Source organism: Mobula hypostoma, chromosome X2 (genome assembly GCF_963921235.1).
Source record: "Mobula hypostoma chromosome X2, sMobHyp1.1, whole genome shotgun sequence".
Classification (NCBI taxonomy): domain Eukaryota; kingdom Metazoa; phylum Chordata; class Chondrichthyes; order Myliobatiformes; family Myliobatidae; genus Mobula; species Mobula hypostoma.
Genome location: NC_086129.1, coordinates 26,318,522 through 26,336,946, shown reverse-complemented (window position 1 = coordinate 26,336,946; position 18,425 = coordinate 26,318,522). Strand labels below are relative to the sequence as shown.

Sequence of the window (18,425 nt, the reverse complement as noted above, 5' to 3'; positions counted from 1 at the left end):
AATGATGCCATTATAAAATAGTAACACACATAAATGGTACTGAAACAACCAAATAAAGCTGGGAGAAATATGTCTAATGACAGAACGGCAACATTCAAGTAAAATATTATGCAAACATTTAGCTTAAACAATTGAGAATAACTTGGAAGATGACTTTCCCAAGCTGCACAACACACCACAGGCCACACCTTGAATACTGCAGTCAGTTCTGGAGACAGCCATAAGAATCACTCAAGACCTGGACACATTCCAGAGGGGAGAAATGTGCAAGGCTGATCAGCAGTATCAAATGAACTACAAAGATTAAAAACAAGTTTTAAAAAAGTCAGTCTTGGGTGAAGATAACAATGACATTACTTTCTTGAAATTAATCACTGATGATGATTTGCTTGTGAAGCTACAAACTTAGCTTTAATTTCAAATGCATGGGAGCTTTGAAAATTTGGAATGAGATCACTTGAAGATGCTGATGACAAAATAGTAAAGTGAAGTAAACTACAACAAAAAAATCCTGACACAAAGAATAAGCAAAGGGCTCCAGTCTACAATCTAGTGATTAGAAGCTACTCCATACTAAGAGGGAATAATTTAGGATTGAGAAAAACTTTAAACCTGCTGGCAACAGAACTATAGGACACTGAGAATATGTAGATAATCATGCTAGGTTCTGGCATTTGTGAGTATAAATTAAGTCAGCTGTAGGCTCAGAATGGGGAAAAGTAGCATAATGTTAGACTGTAAGCAGCCAAAGATGTGGATTATTGATTCATATGTTTGTATTCTATTAAAGTAGATATATAATTTAAATTGCAGAGATTAAAATAAATCTAGAATAAAAAGCTAGCATTAATGGTAAGCATTAAGCTAGGTTCAAGAGCCGAACTGCTGTTGAATAGGGTTAGTATCGACTTGATGGACTGAAAACAACCTAGTTGTAACCTCTCTATGGAATAATGGGAAACGTTATAAACAGAAAGTTTATTAATCTTTTGGTTTGTGCCATTTCCAGAAAAAAATGCAACATAATCGTTTATAATACAAAATTAAAAAAGGGTTCTTGCAAATTGTCAAACTGGATCATTAAAAATAAGAATTATGGTTCAAGCTGCAAGTAAGATTAATCGGTTTTAAATGCTACTTGAAGAAACAGAAGTGTGCCCGATTTACTTCATTACTACTTACAAGGTACCTTGGAGACACAGATTATAGGTTACTCAAGAGATTCTGCGGATACTGGAAATCTTGAGCAACACACAGAAAAAAAGCTGGAGGAACACAGCAGGTCAGCCAGCATCTATAGAGGGAAACGAACAGTCGACATTTGGGAACCGAGACACCTCATTAGGATTGGAAGAGAAGAGGATTACTGTTATGCGTGCACTAGTTAGTTTTACTCGTCAGGAGTCTTGGTACCTTTATACGCTCCTTGCACTGGTTGGCGCTTCTCTCGTAACCCATTTCGCGCAGGGCCTGCGAGATCCTGTCGAAGATGTGCGAATTGCGCAGGTTGCCCTCCAGCACGTCCTGCAGCCGCTCGTCACCCCACACCGCGATCAGCGCGTTGGTTTCGGCCGGAGTCCAGGAGATACCGCGGCAGGCGGGCGGCCGGCTAGGGCTGGGCGCGGGGTTCTCAACCACTACGCTGGTCCAACTAGGGGTCGGGGGTTCACTGGCTGGATCGCCCACCACCTCTGACCAGGTGGGGGCCACTATCTCCAGTGGGGCATCAGCCGCCGCGCTCGGCCAGCTCCGACTCGGGGAGTCCGCTGCCCTGGGCGCCGCCATCCTCCACCGTCCACATCCGGGCACCCACCCAGGAATTGTGGGACACTGAGGGGCAACGCCAGAGGCACCGCCCACACAACCAGATTACTCAGGCTATGAGGCTTCAGAGCAATGGTCTCTTAAAGGCATCGCGCCAGAACGGATTGAAATGTTACTCTTCAAACTGAAAACTCCAATCTTTAAGTACTGCTCAGGCAATTCTTTGAGCAAGGATCCCATGCCCCGCAGAAAGATGACGGGCATCCTGACGTGAAGAGATTTGTGGGATTGGCCGGGCTCTCGCGCCCCTCTAAGAGATGGCGAGCGACCGGGTCACTTTAGTTTAACGGCGTTGGAGGGCTATTCACAAACGCAAAGTGGTCCCAAGTAGGTGAAAGAGTAACGGCGCTTACTTACTGGGAGTTTTCTACCTGTTCTAGGCAGCAGCGCCACCCCGCATGACAGGAGTTGGTAGAGTGTACTGGGTGACTCGTGCCCCACTCAAAGATGGCACCTTTAATTGTTATCATTCAGAAGTTTCTGTCCCTAAATTGACATAATTTAAGTGAAAGCGCCCCCGGAGACAAAATCAACGAGAAGGGTTAGGGCTGTGGTCTGTCTGTGAGACGAAAATCCCCGGGATTTGTTCACGGAGCCCCCGCAAGAGGCTACTGCCCCCCACAAAGATGGAGTTGGTAGCGTCGGCCTTTCTACCTTGTTTCAGGCAAGCAGGCTACTCTCCGTTCCGTAACCAAGTCCCTAACAGAATCGTGCCAACCAGATGCATCTTAGCCTGTAAATTTACCCCGCTACGACTTAGCTCTGTATGTAACTTGAAAATATAAATGTACGTACTTCAGATTTTAAGATAGCAGATCATATGGGTCGAGGCTCTTGCCCCTTTTAAAGATGGCGCCGGCGACTTCCACCCGGTGTATTGTGGGATAAAAGACCAGCTTGGAACCCGTCCCCACCCCCACGACGGCGCCAACAACTACCTGTACTTCAATTGGTGGCAAAAGTGTCTTTGAACTAGATTTCACCAATGTTACAAAATTATATGTAGTTACTATTATGAATATTTTTAAAGAGACTACGTGAATTTTATTGTGACAGAATTGGTAGTGGTATTTTGGTCATAACTGCAAGGAAGCTGATCTCCTGCCCCAAACAAAGATGGCGTTAGTCATGGTACCGTCAGGATCATACGACAAAAAGGGCTTATGATCCAGCCTCACCTACAACCTTTGAAAGAGGAACCTATCCCAAAAAGTGTTGAACAGATAAAGTTATGACAAATTATGAGACAGTATTTTTCTTTTTGGAACCTAATTATACATATACTAGAATTATATTTGGTATTCCAGCCCCCAGTGATATTGATACAACTTTAGGGGGTGCAAAACTTGTCCCTACACCTATTATCTCACTACTGTCCAGAGACTTAAACAGCCCTTCCAGGTGAGGCAGCTATTCATGTGTATCTCCACCAATTTTGACTATTGCATTCATGTTCTCAATGCGGCCATCTCAACGTCAGTGAGACCAAACATAATATTGGTTTATTATTGTCATGTGCACCAAGACACAATCAAATGATTGTCTTGCATATTGTTCATATAGGTTAAATCATTACACAATGCATTGAGCTAGAATAAGGTAAAACAATAACAATAGTCATACTTTATTGATCCCGGGGGAAATTGGTTTTCGTTACAGTTGCACCATAAATAATAAATACTAATAGAACCATAAATAGTAATATGTAAATTAGGCCAGGAAATAAGTCCAGGACCAGCCTATTGGTTTAGGGTGTCTGACCCCCCCCCCCCCAAGGGAGGAGTTGTAAAGTTTGATGGCCACAGGCAGGAATGACTTCCTATGATGCTCTGTGCTGCATCTCGGTGGAATGAGTCTCTGGCTGAATGTACTCCTGTGCCCACCCAGTACATTATGTAATGGATGGGAGACATTGACCAAGATGGCATGCAACTTAGACAGCATCCTCTTTTCAGACACCACTGTCAGAGAGTCCAGTTCCATCCCCACAACATCACTGGCCTTACGAATGAGTTTGTTGATTCTGTTGGTGTCTGCTACCCTCAGCCTGCTGCCCTAGCACACAACAGCAAACATGATAGCACTGGCCACCACAGACTCGTAGAACATCCTCAGCATCGTCCGGCAGATGTTAAAGGACCTCAGTCTCCTCATGAAATAGAGACAGCTCTGACCCTTCTTGTAGACAGCCTCAGTGTTCTTTGACCAGTCCAGTTTATTGTCAATTCGTATCCCCAGGTATTTGTAATCCTCCACCATGTCCACACTGACTCCCTGGATGGAAACAGGGGTCACCGGTACCTTAGCTCTCCTCAGGTCGACCACCAGCTCCTTAGTCTTCTTAACATTAAGCTGCAGATAATTCTGCTCACACCATGTGACAAAGTTTCCTACCATAGCCCTGTACTCAGCTTCATCTCCCTAATAATCTGCATAATAGAGTGTAAAAGCTACCAAAAAAACAGTGCAGTGCAGGTAAACAATAAAGTGCAAGATCATAGCAAGGTAGATTGTGAGGCTAAGAGTCCATCTTATCAAACAAGAGGTCCTCTCAAGAGCCTGATAACAGTGAGATGGTAGCTGTCCATGAAAATGGTGCTACATACTCTTAAACTTTTGGAGAGAGAAGATAGAATGTACAGAGTGAGAGAGTTTTTGATTATGCTGGCTGCTTTACTGAGGCAGTGAGACTGGATAAAGTCCCTAGAGGGGGTGGGGGGGGAGCTGGTTCCTGTGATAAGCTGAGTTGTGTCCATAAATGCAGTTTCTTTCAGCCACAGGCTAGGCAATTGCTACACCAAGCTGTGATGCATCCAGATAGAATGCCCTCTGTGGTGCATTGATAAGGATTGATGAATTTCTTTAGCCTCCTGGGAAAGTAGAGGTGTTTCTGAGCTTTCTTGGCTGTGGCATCAACATGGTTGAACCAGACAGGCTATTGGTGATAATCATACCGAGGAACTTAAAGCACCAGTTCTCTGTCCCCTCTGGCAATTTTGAACTACCAGTTGCTACTTCAATTCTCGTTCCCACCCTGACTTGTCGGAATTCAGCCTTCTTCACTGCCTTGGTGAGGCCAATTACAAACTAAAAGAACACTATCTCATATACCCACTTGAGTAGCCTACAACCCAACGTTGAATTTTCTAATAATCCTAACCTGTTCTTTTCCTATACCTACCAGTCCACCCAGGTTCTTTCTTCACCTTTTCCAGACATCCCACCTCTCCCAGAAGTTCCGGGAGTCTCCCGCATATTGATAACAGCTCCCTGACGCTCGCAAATTATATACAATATCCCGGAAATCATTTTTTTGAGAGAGAGCGAGTGACAGACGTAGCGAGAGAATGACAGGGAGAGCATCCTGCTTGGTTTCTCTTTGTGCTAAGTAGACCTACCAGTTTTCTCTGTAGGCGGGCTTTAAATTCGACCTCTCTCTCTCTTTCATTGTCCATCAGTTCAGTTTAGTGTCCTACAGCGCCATGGCAGAGTGTTCCAAAAAAAGAAAATATAAAACATACTTCATCCCAGACTACACTAAAGTGTACCCCTGCCTAATAGGGGTCAAAATAATGACAATGTTGCTTGCTGCACTGTTTGCAACAGTGACTTTTCTATTGCCCATGGTGGGTTAAATGACTGTAAAAGACATGTTGAGGTGAATCCTGGATTATGTCTCAATTAACCTTGAAGGACTGGTGCCAAATTACAAAAGTTTGCCATTTGATGAGTTCTGGGGGAAGCTGTCCAAAGTAAAATCTGTGAGCACAGGACAGTTGAGATTCAAAGAGCTCTGCCAGTTGATGAAGCTGCTTTTGGTGCTGCCAAATTCTAATTGTGATTTAGAAAGGGCATTCAGCATGGTGCGTCACAGTAAGACAGAATTCAGAAGTTAGCTGTCTCACAAAACACTTGTGAATCTGATGTCTTGCAAAATTAATAAATTCATTGACACAGACTGCTATGAGGTTGCTTCCGGTTGAGACCCCCCTGAAATGAGGTTTTGTAGGGTGGGATGTCTGCTTTTCCTACTACCTGCAGAATCTGTGTGTTGTGAAATGTGTTGTTGTGTGACAGCAGTACAGTCCAAGACATAAAAATTAACATAATTAACAAAATAAAATAAATAGTATAAAATATCAATAACTAGCTACTGTTCATCAATTCATCAAATGTTCAGAAACCTAATGGTGGAGAATAAGAAGCTGTTCTTAAAACATTGGTCGTCAATGTGGATCTTCGGGCTCTTGTACCTTCTCCTCAACACGAAGAGTGCATGTCCAAGATGCCTATCCACTTTTCACCTTCCTGACTCTGTCTTGACCTTGGAAACAACAGGGACTGCAAGTGCTGGAATCTAGAGAAAAAAAAACAAACATCTAAACTCTGCACCAGTCCCATCTGCTTGCACTTATCACCAACCATCCTCTTTCTCAAACTCCACCCCCCCACTTCACCATCTAAGCTCCACCTGCCCATCATCCCCCACATCACCTGGCTTCATCTATCATCTCCCAACCTCCACCTGACCTCTTCCTCTCAGCTTTTAATACTGGCTTTCTTCCCTCTACGCGCACTATCTTCATGTAGATTCTTGACCAAAATCGTTGCCCCTCCCTCTGCCTCCACAGATGCTGCTTGACGTGCTAAGTTCTTCCATTGGTGTTTATTTTGCTCCAGAATCTGAAGTCTCTTATGTCTCTTTGTGCACTGATTCCTGCAATTCAATGGAAATCTATAAAGATGTTAAACAGCAGGGTTCTTACTCCATTTTATGTTTTAATTGGGGTAGTGGTTAGTTCCTGATTACTATCAAAACCTATACCAATATGCTACTAGAAGTGTACAGATTACTACAAAATGTTGTCCTTTACTGAAATAAAAATTATGGAGGAAACGTACTTTGAGTGTTGGAAATCACACAGAGTCATTTACCTCAAACAGCAGTTTTCCACACATGGTATCTTATCTGCTGGGTATTTCCAGCATTTTCTTCTTTCTTCCTTGATATTGTTGTCAAAAATATAGTGTTCAGTGTCCTCCTTTCACATCTTCAAGCTGTGCTAAAGCACATTACAGCTTTTGAGTACCTTTTAAAGAGTAGTTACTATCATAGAATTGGAAACCAAGCAGCCAAATGTTCATTCAACAGAAGTAATGGACCAAGGCAATTTAACTGCTGGTTGAGAAATAAATGCCAGCCAGCACATTGGGGAGAACTAACCAGTTTGTCTATGAGAAAAGAAAAAAAATGGTAATTTACAGCCTTGGTTTAATCCAGTGTAAAAACAGGCCATTTATAATTCCTAATTGAAATCCCACTCTAGCAGAAATGCACAAATAAGTACAAGATTTTAATTTACCTTTTGTAGTGAAAATAAAGGCTGAAATTGCCAATAGAGTTTAAATAGCTATTGGAATAATGTTGAAATATGTGTCAGTTAATAACATCATAGTCTATCCAAGTGTTATTATTTGTTGCTGGACAGAGGGTATTTAGTTGTCAAACATTTCCTTGATTAAATCTAGCCATTATTTATCAGTTCTTCCCCTTTTTATGTTTGTGGATTAAAGCCCTACTGTTTCTACTTTAGCAACTGTGAAACCTCATGTCATTCATACTCTTGCAGCTGTCCTGTTACAGTAACACACGTATAGCTATATTGGGACCTCTTTCACCTCAGCTCCTGTGAATTAAACCAGTGCCATACTCCACAACGTACGCCATCTCCAAAGGGATCCTTCCACCAAACAAATATTTACCTCCCCCGCCCCTCCACTTTCCACAGGGATCAATCCCTTTGTGATTCTCTTCTTCATTCAAGTGAGGGAACACTTCACCTGCGAATCTGCTGGGGTTGTCTACTGTGTCCGGTGCTCCTGGTGCGGCCTCCTCTACGTTGGTGAAACCCATCAAAAAATGGATACTCATGGAGTATCGCTGCTCCATCCACCAAAAGCGGAAATTCCCAGCAGCCAAACATTTTAATCCCGATTCCCATTCCCGTTCCGACATATTGTATTGGTCCATGACCTCCTCTTGTGCCACATTGAAGCCACTCTCAGGGTGGAGGAGCAACACTTTCTATTCTGTCTGGGTAGTCTCCAACCTGATGGCATGAATATTGATTATATCTTGTGGTAAAAAAAAATCCCTAATGCTCCCCTCTTCTTCTTTTCCCCACTTTGGCCTCTTCTCACCTGCTCCTGGGTCCCTTTCTCCTATGATCCACTCTTCTCTCCTATCAGATTCCTTCCTCGACAGCCCTTTATCTTTCCTATCCACCTATCACCTTCTAACTATCCTCCTTTCCAGTCCTGAAGAAGAGCCTCGGCCCAAAACGTTGACTGTTTGTTCACTTTTGTAGATGCTGCCTAACCTGCTGAGTTGCTCCAGCATTTCATGTGTGTTACTCTGGGTTTTCAGCATCTGCAGACTTTCTCATGTTTATGATTTGCCATTTTAATTGTTCTCTATCAATTTGTTTGAGGTGGTGTAAAACAAAATCAGACTGATCGCTCTAGGATGGCACACAGCAGAGAAGTAAAATTGAATTGTAAAGTCATGGGAATTATATCCTGCAGTATTATCCAGCACTTACTATAAAGAGAGTGCAGCAAATATTTATTAGATTGCTTCAAGAGAAGGCAGGTTTGCCATTTCAAGAGAGATTGAGTGGACTGCAACTGTATCATTACAGTGTAGAAAATGACAGCAAGTCTCATCAAAAATTTCCAAATACTGACCAGATGTAGCAACTGTGTAAGACAGGTGACACAGACTGATAAGAAGGCAGAGATTGTTTAAGACCGCAATATGAAGAAATCTCTTCACCTAGAATCATAGAAGTATACAGCGCAGAAACGGGCCCTTTTGAACCACCTTGTCCATGCTGACCATGGGGTATATCTATGCTAATAGAGTGTGGTGAACCTTGAAATGTTCTACCCGGAGGGCTTCAAAGGCCCTGTTGTTGTATTCATTCAAATGGACAGATTTCTGGATATTAAAGGGATCAAGGGTTTTAGGGATAGTGCTGAGGTAGAAGATCAGCTATAATGAACAGCAGAGAGTCTTGACGGACCTGTTCATCTACAGCGACTATTTCTGGCAACATTTAGAAAATATTTAGGCCACTGTGTCCAAGTTGGCCATTAAAAGCTATTTGAGTCCATACAACTTGCAAAGACGCTTTAAATGTAGCTTTTCCTTTAAACGCCTGTTTTTCCAATTGGAGGCTTGTGACCAGTGGTGTGATGCAGGGATCGGTGCTGGGTCCTCCATTGTTTGTCATAAATATTCATGATTTGAATGAGACTGCAGGTGTCATGGTTTGTATGTTTCCAAATAATGGACAGTAAAGAAGATTATTTAAGACTACAGTAAGGTATAGAAAAAGTGAATAAAGGAATAGCAACACACATCAAAGTTGCTGGTGAACGCAGCAGGCCAGGCAGCATCTCTAGGAAGAGGTACAGTCGACGTTTCAGGCCGAGACCCTTCGTCAGGACTAACTGAAGGAAGAGTTAGTCCTGACGAAGGGTCTCGGCCTGAAACGTCGACTGTACCTCTTCCTAGAGATGCTGCCTGGCCTGCTGCGTTCACCAGCAACTTTGATGTGTGTTGCTTGAATTTCCAGCATCTGCAGAATTCCTGTTGTTTGCGTAAAGGAATAGCAAATGGGATTTAATTCAGACAAGTGCAATGTGCTACATTTTGGAAAGGTACCGCAGGCCTGGATGTACATAGTGAATAACAGGGGTCTGGGGAGTGTTGCTGAACAAAAAGGCCTAAGGGTACAAGTATGTAGTTCCCTGAAAGCAACATAGATAGACAGGGTGGTGAAGAAGGTGTATGACATCCTTGTCTTCATTGGCTGTAACACTGAGTATAAGATTTAATACATCATGTTACAATTGTACAAAATGTAGTTTTGGTTGTACTTGGAGTATTGTATGCAGTTCTGGGCAACAGACTACAGGAAAGGTGCGATTAAACTAGAGAGGAAAGATTCACAAGGATGTTGCTTGGATTGGAGGGGTTGGAGGATAGGCTGGGTGTATTTTCCCTGAAGCAAAAAAGGCTGAAAGGTGATATGAATGAGGTATATAACATTATGTGAGAAATAGAGAGGATAGATAGCCAGTATCTGTGACCCTTGGTTGAAGTGTATAAAAGTAGAGGGCATAGGTTTAGGGTGAGGGAGAGGATGTTTAAAGAGGATCTGAAGGGTAAATTTTTCAGTAGTTGGTATCTAGAATGAGCTGACAGAAGATAGGGTGGAAGCAATCACAGTAACAAAAGTTAAAGAGCATCTGGACAGGTACTTGAATGAGCAAGGCATAGAGGGATATGATTAGTAGAGATAGGCATGGTGTTTGGCACAGATACAGTGGGCCAAATGGCCTTTCACTGTGCTGTACAACTTGATGACTCTTTGACTATGACCCTGATGCCTTCTGCTATGTGTGACAAAAATGGTGGTTACAAGAGAATGATAACTAAAGAAGGGCAGTTAATTTAGTTACATTCAACCATCTAAAAAGATCCTAAAGTGCAAACTCTAAATTCTGAATTCTCATTCAAAAATCTCTCTAAATTTCTTTATTTTCTTACATCGGTAAGTAAAGAACAGCATTTCAGCTATCATGAAACGTTAACGCTGCTTTTCACACCCTAGCTGCTGCTTGACCATCTAAGTACTTACAATGTTTTCTGCCGTTATTTCAGCTTCTCCACCTGTAGTTTCTGCTGAGAACCAAAGCTAGGCTGAGCAAAAGGACTGCAAGGAGGCAGATGGATTACAATATGGGAAAATGCAAGATTATTCAGTGGTAGGAGTTTTTCATATTCATTTCACTTTATCCAAGTGGTATATTCTAAAATGGCAGGAATACTAAATGTTACTAAGCAGAGACATCTTGGTGTGAGGTTCACTGTGCAGAAAACATGCAAGCGATGGCCGTAAACAGACAGTTGTCTGATACTGGGATACTTCACAGAGCAAGCCATTACTCCAGACTGTTCATCTATTGAATGAAATACATGATTGGGAAAAAATACTAGTTGCATCACATTCCTCAGAGTCTGTAGAGTGTGATGTAACTATTTTATACAGCATTTATTTCATTCAATACTTCCTTCAGTGTTAACTTTTCACCAGAGGCTCTCTATTTGCAAAGGTGGGGCTTCTGTGTGATTTCAGTGAGGATATACCAGCTTGTTGAGTGGTGTCACAGCAACAACCTTGCACTCTTCGTCAGTAAGACCGAAGAGCTGATTATGGACTTCAGAAAGGGTAAGATGAGGGAACGTGAACTAATCCTAAAAGAGGGATAAGAAGTGGAGAAAATGAGCAATTTCAGGTTCCTGGGTGTCAAAATCTCTGAGGATCTAACGCTACACAAACTGAACCACTTATACTGTAGCCTCTAGTTCATATCGCTTTCCTTGGAGAGGCTGCTGGTTCAAGTCACGGCCCTCGGAGGGGCTGTTGGTTCAAGTTGCTGATCTCGGGGGTAGCTGGTTTGAGATGCTGCCCTAAGAGAGGTCCTGATGTTCTCAGAGATGTTATCAAAATTCTGAGATTTAGGGATCGGACTGGAGTTCATATTGGCCTCTTTCTGGTCTGTTTTTTTTCCGTATTCTTGCTTACTCTTTCTTGTTGCAGATTGGTGGACTGGGGGGTTGGGTGTGTTTAGGGTTTGTGAGTTTTTTTGCTTTTACTTTTTGTCTGTGGGGGGGATTGATGTCTTTCTTTCGACTACTTCTATGGTTTTCTGTATTCTATGGCTATATGGAGAAGACAAATTTCAGAGTTGTATTCTATGTACGTACTTTGCCAAATAAAATGGACCTTTTGAACCTTGAAAGATACACACTGCGGAGCTGATGAAGTATCAGCACAGGGGATCATTTTTCACTCAGCTCATAACGGTTGGATCTGGTCAATGCTGAGTCCCCTGTTCCTGCACAAGCACTTCTCTCGGATGAGTTCTTACTGTTAATGCCACTTTTGATTCCCAGTATGAAAAGAGGGTCCTCAAGAATGAGCAATACAGCAAGGTTTTCAGTCATGTCAGACAACCTAACTCGTATTTCTTAGCCTTTAGTAGGAGACTCTGAGATACAAAATTATCCATAAGCTGTAGATAGAGTGGATAGCCAGTACCTTTTTCCCAAGACGGCAATGGATAGTAATACCAGAGGATATCCGTTTAAGGTGGAGGAATGTTTAGAGGAGATGGCAGAAGTAGGTTTTATACACAGGAAGTGGAAAGTGCCTGGAGTTCACTGTGTCGGTGGTGGCAGGGACGTTTAAGATACTTCTGGTGGCCAAGCCAGAACCAAAACAATTGCCACTGCTGGCAACCCTAAGGGTTTGTTATATTTGCATGATGCGCCCTCACTCCAATAATGATTGTTCCAAAAGTCAAGGATACGTTTTCGATCCTTTAGTAGCAATTGGCAAACATACAATCTTGCAGCAATGAAACTTAAGCATACCCAAGTGTAGGTTGAGCACAATGGAGGGATCAGCAAAAGATATGAGATCCACTGGTCCCCAACTACTACAAACTGCAATGAGCAGGGTAGTATTCCCTTTGCTTTTACCATGTCCCTACTCATGTGACTAGTTACAACAATAAACACGCAACACGGTATACAGTACAGACAGAGAACAGATGTATGGCTTCTACAGGCATCTTACTTTCTTACACCCTCCATCATTCCTCCCTAGACTCTCAGAGCAATCTAATTCTCTCCACTTCTCCCTGCTCTGAGGAGCTACATTCATTGACTGATACGAACAACCTTGTTTAATATTTGACCATAATTGCCATAATTGCCGATTGAGCTGTCCTGCCAAATCCAAGAGTCAACATCATCGTCTCGATGCTCTACTCCATCTAGTGAGGAAGAACTGCAATGACTGCTTGAGTAATGGGGAGTTTCATTGTTGGAAGACTAATGCTTCAACCATTCTGTATGCTTTGAGAAGAGATTGCCGGCGTGTGACAGTTTCACTTTGGCAGCAGAGGCCAGTACATGAATTGTTTGTGAAATGTATCCTCAATCAGACTGCGGTACATCTTTAAATGCATTTTGTCAGCTTCTCTGAATATAACAAATTATAAACGTTTTCCATTAAATGCTGGGGTGGAAGACAGATTTAAGATAAATTGGGGGGAAAAAAACAAGTAATGTGAGATGATAACTTGCAAATTTGCATATCTTCATGATTTGGACTGTCCTGTCAGGATGCTTCCTGTCTTTCAATGGAGAAACTGAATGTATATTTTAAAGGAAAAAAAAATCAGGACTGTAGTTAAAGGATGATAGAATGTGTCTAATTGGGATAATCTACCAAATGACTTGCCTCCTCACTCTTTTGCTGTTTGTGAGTTACTACCTGTGTCCAGTTTGTAGTGATTTCTGATTCTCTACTGTTTGCTCTTTTCAAGGAAACCAGAGATTCTGCAAGCCCTCATGGCACTATTGGACTCAGTCCACCCACGGTGGCAGGATTTCCAAAGCTATGACGATCTCGGCAGTACGTACTTTGCAAATAAACTTGGTATCTTCGCTATTGGTTATAATACGAGATGGGTGGAGGACATACGATATCATTATGCAGAAATCAGCTCGCAGGTGCCGGTTGGAAAGAGACTGAAGGAATATTTAAATCCAGATAAACCAGAAGGCAAAGTGATCGCTGTTAAGCGTCAAAAAATGAACTGGAAGAAAGTCTATTACAAGCTATTTGAGATCACAAAAAGTGAGGCACGTTGTCTTGAGCTACACTTTGCTTTTGAATGGATACCCATTGCCCTTTCCCGTGCAGCCAGTGACAACACCGTACAATATTTGCTTCCGGGCGGGATCCCGGATACTAATGGACTATATGTCATTGGTTGTGAAGAGGCAGAGGACGAGAATCTTTCCCCACGGCGAGATTACGGCATTCGAGTGCTGCCAAGGGTGTCGCTGCAGCGGGACTCGAGTGGCAGTACTGCAGGACCATCGCTTTTGGAAAATGAAGTTAGTGATGCCAGTGAAATGAAGTCAAAAATTCATTACTGTTATCTAGGTGTGGCAGAGGAGCAAACCATTCGCCAGTGCATACTGCAACACTTTCAACCACCAGTCAAGATGCTGGGCATGGAGACATGTTCAATCAACAGCTTCCTCTCTGAAAACTGCCGAGCAGGAGCCATCTCCAGATCTATTTACATCAAATTTATAGAAGTAGAAAAAGAGTATCTCTCTTCAGGCTGCGTGCAGGAGTGTTTGGAAAAAGCCATGGGGTATTCTTTACGGTTCACAAAGTAAATTCCAACCAGAGCCAACATAATCAATTGTGATGTACAAAGATTTCTGCCTGGTCACATTTAGAACTGCAATAATGTCAGGGTTTTGATTTTAAAGCTTCCCACATTTACTGTACTTGAAGGGTTTCAATACTATTACGGCTGAGAGAGAAAAACAAGAAGTTGAGTCACTTTGCTCAAAACAAATTGGAATGGAAGTGCAAGACAGTAGCTGAAATGCTAGACATGTAGTTTGGAGTTGGTCTGCTCTGTGGATTTAAAGTTCAACTCTTGAAAGTGATTGTTGGAGCCCCAGTACTTTAACTACGCTGAAAAGTCTAATGTCTTGGTTACAGTTAAGTTGAGTTGAGTTACAGGCTAACCAGTTTAGGTCAGGAATGCAGATCGTGAGAGCACCTAAATGTTACACTGAAGTGGTGGTATGTTGAGATGTTTGCCTTACTTGCATTCTGTGGTTTTAGCATTGCCCAGTAGTCAAACCCACCAGTCACTTTTGTGATGACTTCACTGGGTTACAGGCCATGCAACCAATTTAATTGGGTGCAAATCCAAACATGGAGAAAGGGAAAGATGGAATTGAAATGGGATGTATCTGCATGCATGCCTTTTCCACTGAACTTAGCATTGAACTTGCGAAGAAGGAATCTCTGGTTCATAGAAACATAGAAACATAGAAAATAGGTGCAGGAGTAGGCCATTCGGCCCTTCGAGCCTGCACCGCCATTTATTATGATCATGGCTGATCATCCAACTCAGAACCCCACCCCAGCTTCCCTCCATACCCCCTGACCCCCGTAGCCACAAAGGCCATATCTAACTCCTTCTTAAACACAGCCAATGAACTGGCCTCAACTGTTTCCTGTGGCAGAGAATTCCACAGATTCACCACTCTCTGTGTGAAGAAGTTTTTCCTAATCTCGGTCCTAAAAGGCTTCCCCTCTATCCTCAAACTGTGGTCCCTCGTTCTGAACTTCCCCAACATCGGGAACAATCTTCCTGCATCTAGCCTGTCCAATCCCTTTAGGATTTTATATGTTTCAATCAGATCCCCCCTCAATCTTCTAAATTCCAACGAGTACAAGCCCAGTTCATCCAGTCTTTCTTCATATGAAAGTCCTGCCATCCCAGGAATCAATCTGGTGAACCTTCTTTGTACTCCCTCTATGGCAAGGATGTCTTTCCTCAGATTAGGGGACCAAAACTGCACACAATACTCCAGCTGTGGTCTCACCAAGGCCTTGTACAACTGCAGTAGTACCTCCCTGCTCCTGTACTCGAATCCTCTCGCTATAAATGCCAGCATACCATTCGCCTTTTTCACCGCCTGCTGTACCTGCATGCCCACTTTCAATGACTGGTGTATAATGACACCCAGGCCTCCCCATCTTACATGTGGTCCAAGTGAATGCAGGAATCTGACTTGGCAGTGTTGCAAGTCCAAATTTACCCCTGTATATCCACACAAATATTCCAATACAGATCACTAGATCTACTCAAAGATCTTCAAACCCATGGATCTTTAGGGTCAAAGTGGCAATCTGTACATGTCTTTAATTCATCTTGGCAACATTTCTGCTACTAATGAATACAATAATGAACTTTAAAATTAACATAATTGATTTTGTTTTTAAAGGAATAAATGGGATTGCTTCTTATTGGGAAGAAAAACACTCATTCACTTTCCATAATAATTCTGTACCAGGGTATCAATGCTTTCTGAGCAACAAGTTTGCAAAGACTCAGTTATGCAGGTGTCTGAAGGGTGTTATTTTTCATATTTTTTCAGGATTCCAACATAGCAGCATATTTAAACAAGTAGTACTGGTGTACATTTGTACTGCAGTGTGATTCTATGAATGCTTTCCTGATTTTTCATTGGAGATACTCGGTTGCTTCATTATTACTTTCCTTAATTAACTATCATATTAAAAGTCACTTGCCCATCAGTTCTTCATTGCTGAATGCAGTTTGCTCCCGGCCTTAGGCAGAGGCTTCAATAAGTTACAACTTCACCACCTCAACACATGTATTCAATATTGGATTCACCTTCCCCATTCCTCCCACCACTACCTTTACTGTATCTTGCTGTGGTTATGGAAGTGAACCATTACTAATTCAAAACCACCAGTTTTCATGACTATCTGGGCCAAAAGCTTCAGCAGAAACACACATTTTCAGAAACAATATTAAACAAATTTCTTCTCCAGTGCCCAAGCCAATGTTTAACCCACAACCAACATTAAATGCCTTTTATATACGACTCCTGCTGTGACTAATCAGGAAATCTTATCTTCCGTTACCAAGAGTTTCTTGTGGGACCACTGGACATTGTGGACTGCTGTCTGAACTTCTTTGAGTTATTTAGAGTTAAAAGCTGTCCTACAGCAGAGTAATAAACAATGATTGACCAACAATTTAGTGACAAATGAACACTTTCCCAATTGTGACTTTATTGAATTTGGTGTCAAGTTTGACAGGAAGATAGGTGAAGGTATTTGAAGTTTAACATTAAGTGACTTTAGACAAGGCACAGGTTTTTCCCCACCACAAATTAGCCAGAACTGCTGTTTTTGATCAATGGAAGATATTCCAGGAACTTCTTGGTACAACACCATTTTCATGCTCTCAAAGTGTTGCAGCTCTATTGGAAATAATAACCTTTGTAATGAAAAGTGAAATTCATCAAGGTTACAAAAATAAACGATTAAATCTCTGACCATTTAAAGGATTTTCAAGTACAGTCACACAAAGTGATGCAAAATTTAAGTGTTGCCTGTGGGAATTTGCACATTCTATGAAACTCCACTTGGGAGCTCCAATTTCCTTCGAAACTGAAAGAGGTGCATGGCTGCCTGATTAGATAACTACCCTCTGTGTAGGCGGATGGTAAGGGAATCAGAATGAAGTTGATTAAGATGGGGGGCAGAGAAATGGAACTGATGGGAATGTTGTGAGAGCTATCATAAATCAGTAGACTGAATAGCCTTCCATGCAATTGACAAGTGGTCAACAAGCTGCAGAACTTGACCTTCAATGGGAAAAGAGAAAAGTACGACAGGTGAAACATGATATAAACATAGGGAAATACTGCAACTTCATGCAATTTAATGAAAAAAACAAAGGAAAAAGTAATTAAAATGAAGACTGCAAAACCTCACAGACCTAATTTCCACCATGGGTCATTGAAATTGGATGACAAAAATCGAGCAAACTAGAGAGATGATCTTCCACAGCTCTCAATTCAATGCACTGGATTCAATAACACTGGACAACAAAAATTTTGCTTCCTGAATATTGTAGATGTATCTTATGTTTAATCAATGCATTTGACGTGGAGGACTTACAGAGACGCCTTAAAGAATGGTGCTGGAACTGAACTTCTGAATACTCCAAGCTATAATCGCGTTGCTACCGTGACGCCCATGGCCATGGGATTGGTTATGGCTTCTCCTCTACCTCTGCGTCCACTATTTGGTCATTGGCAGCTCTTCAATGAACTTCCATTCAACTCTGTGACATTGTGTAAAAGATATTCTGAGTGCACATTGTAATAAGTCTAATGTAGCCTTGTGTTTCTTTTTTCCAAGCATGAAATCTGAAAGATATTGCTTCAGTAGACAAAGTATCCACACACACAAATAATAGTCATAATGATCTTTAATATCTAATAATTTATAGCTTAATGCTGCATCAAGAGAATACAAGACATATCTCACCAAAACAGCCCAGAGTCGTTAGGAGTTTCCATTGAAAATAATGGAAAATCCCCAAAGTTCTTTAGTAGGGGCAGTGAGTGAGGACTATATTGTGAATCAAAAGACCTTGTCTTGATCACTTGGAACCAACATTCTCATCCATACTTACTTTTCAGTCACAAGCATTTGCTAGTCAGCAGTGATGCTATATTTTTTCCTTAAAGGATAAATCATTTCATAAAGTATTACAATATAATCGATAACAGCAGGGATAAATACCACATAATATTTCAGTTAAGAAAAAAAATGGAAAACAACATGTTCATGTTTCTGTTGCCATTCTGTGATTACTTTCAAAAATTCAAAGTTAGGTTTTAATACCACCACAAAATGTGGTTACTTGGACGGATCAGCCGCCTGCTGAGGAAATGTCTTCACACTTTGCCCTGATCCAGCCGTCATACTATTCATGTGCATCATTGGTCAGCTAAACAAGAGGAATGGCTGCCCGGTTTAAAATTAAAGCTTTACACTGCTTAATTACAGAAAAACAAAATCTGAAATAAAACTTTG

General features: G+C 41.9%; 2 protein-coding genes across 3 annotated transcripts in view; one reads left to right on the top strand and one right to left on the bottom strand.

Moving 5' to 3' along the window:
- The window catches only part of LOC134340800 (myb/SANT-like DNA-binding domain-containing protein 2), a 54,631-nt gene extending 52,833 nt beyond the window's left edge, over window positions 1-1,798 (bottom strand). For both annotated transcript variants that reach the window (XM_063038325.1, XM_063038326.1), the window contains exon 1: window positions 1,414-1,798. In XM_063038325.1, the coding sequence (XP_062894395.1) occupies window positions 1,414-1,785 (372 nt within the window). In that variant the 5' untranslated portion in view covers window positions 1,786-1,798. The remainder of the gene's footprint in view (window positions 1-1,413) is intronic.
- Window positions 1,799-1,941: 143 nt separating this feature from the next.
- LOC134340802 (myb/SANT-like DNA-binding domain-containing protein 2) lies at window positions 1,942-16,546 on the top strand. Its single transcript, XM_063038335.1, has 3 exons — window positions 1,942-2,151; window positions 10,556-10,659; window positions 13,291-16,546. The coding sequence occupies exons 2-3, from the start codon at window positions 10,622-10,624 to the stop codon at window positions 14,156-14,158; spliced, it is 906 nt and encodes a 301-aa protein (XP_062894405.1). The 5' UTR covers window positions 1,942-2,151; window positions 10,556-10,621; the 3' UTR covers window positions 14,159-16,546.
- Window positions 16,547-18,425: the final 1,879 nt, after the last annotated feature.

Bases quoted from the DNA above. Each gene is read 5' to 3' on its own strand.
- LOC134340802 (XM_063038335.1), top strand. From the start codon at position 10,622: ATGGATTACAATATGGGAAAATGCAAGATTATTCAGTG. The intron at 10,660-13,290 runs GTAGGAGTTTTT...GCTCTTTTCAAG, and splicing joins AAATGCAAGATTATTCAGTG to GAAACCAGAGATTCTGCAAG.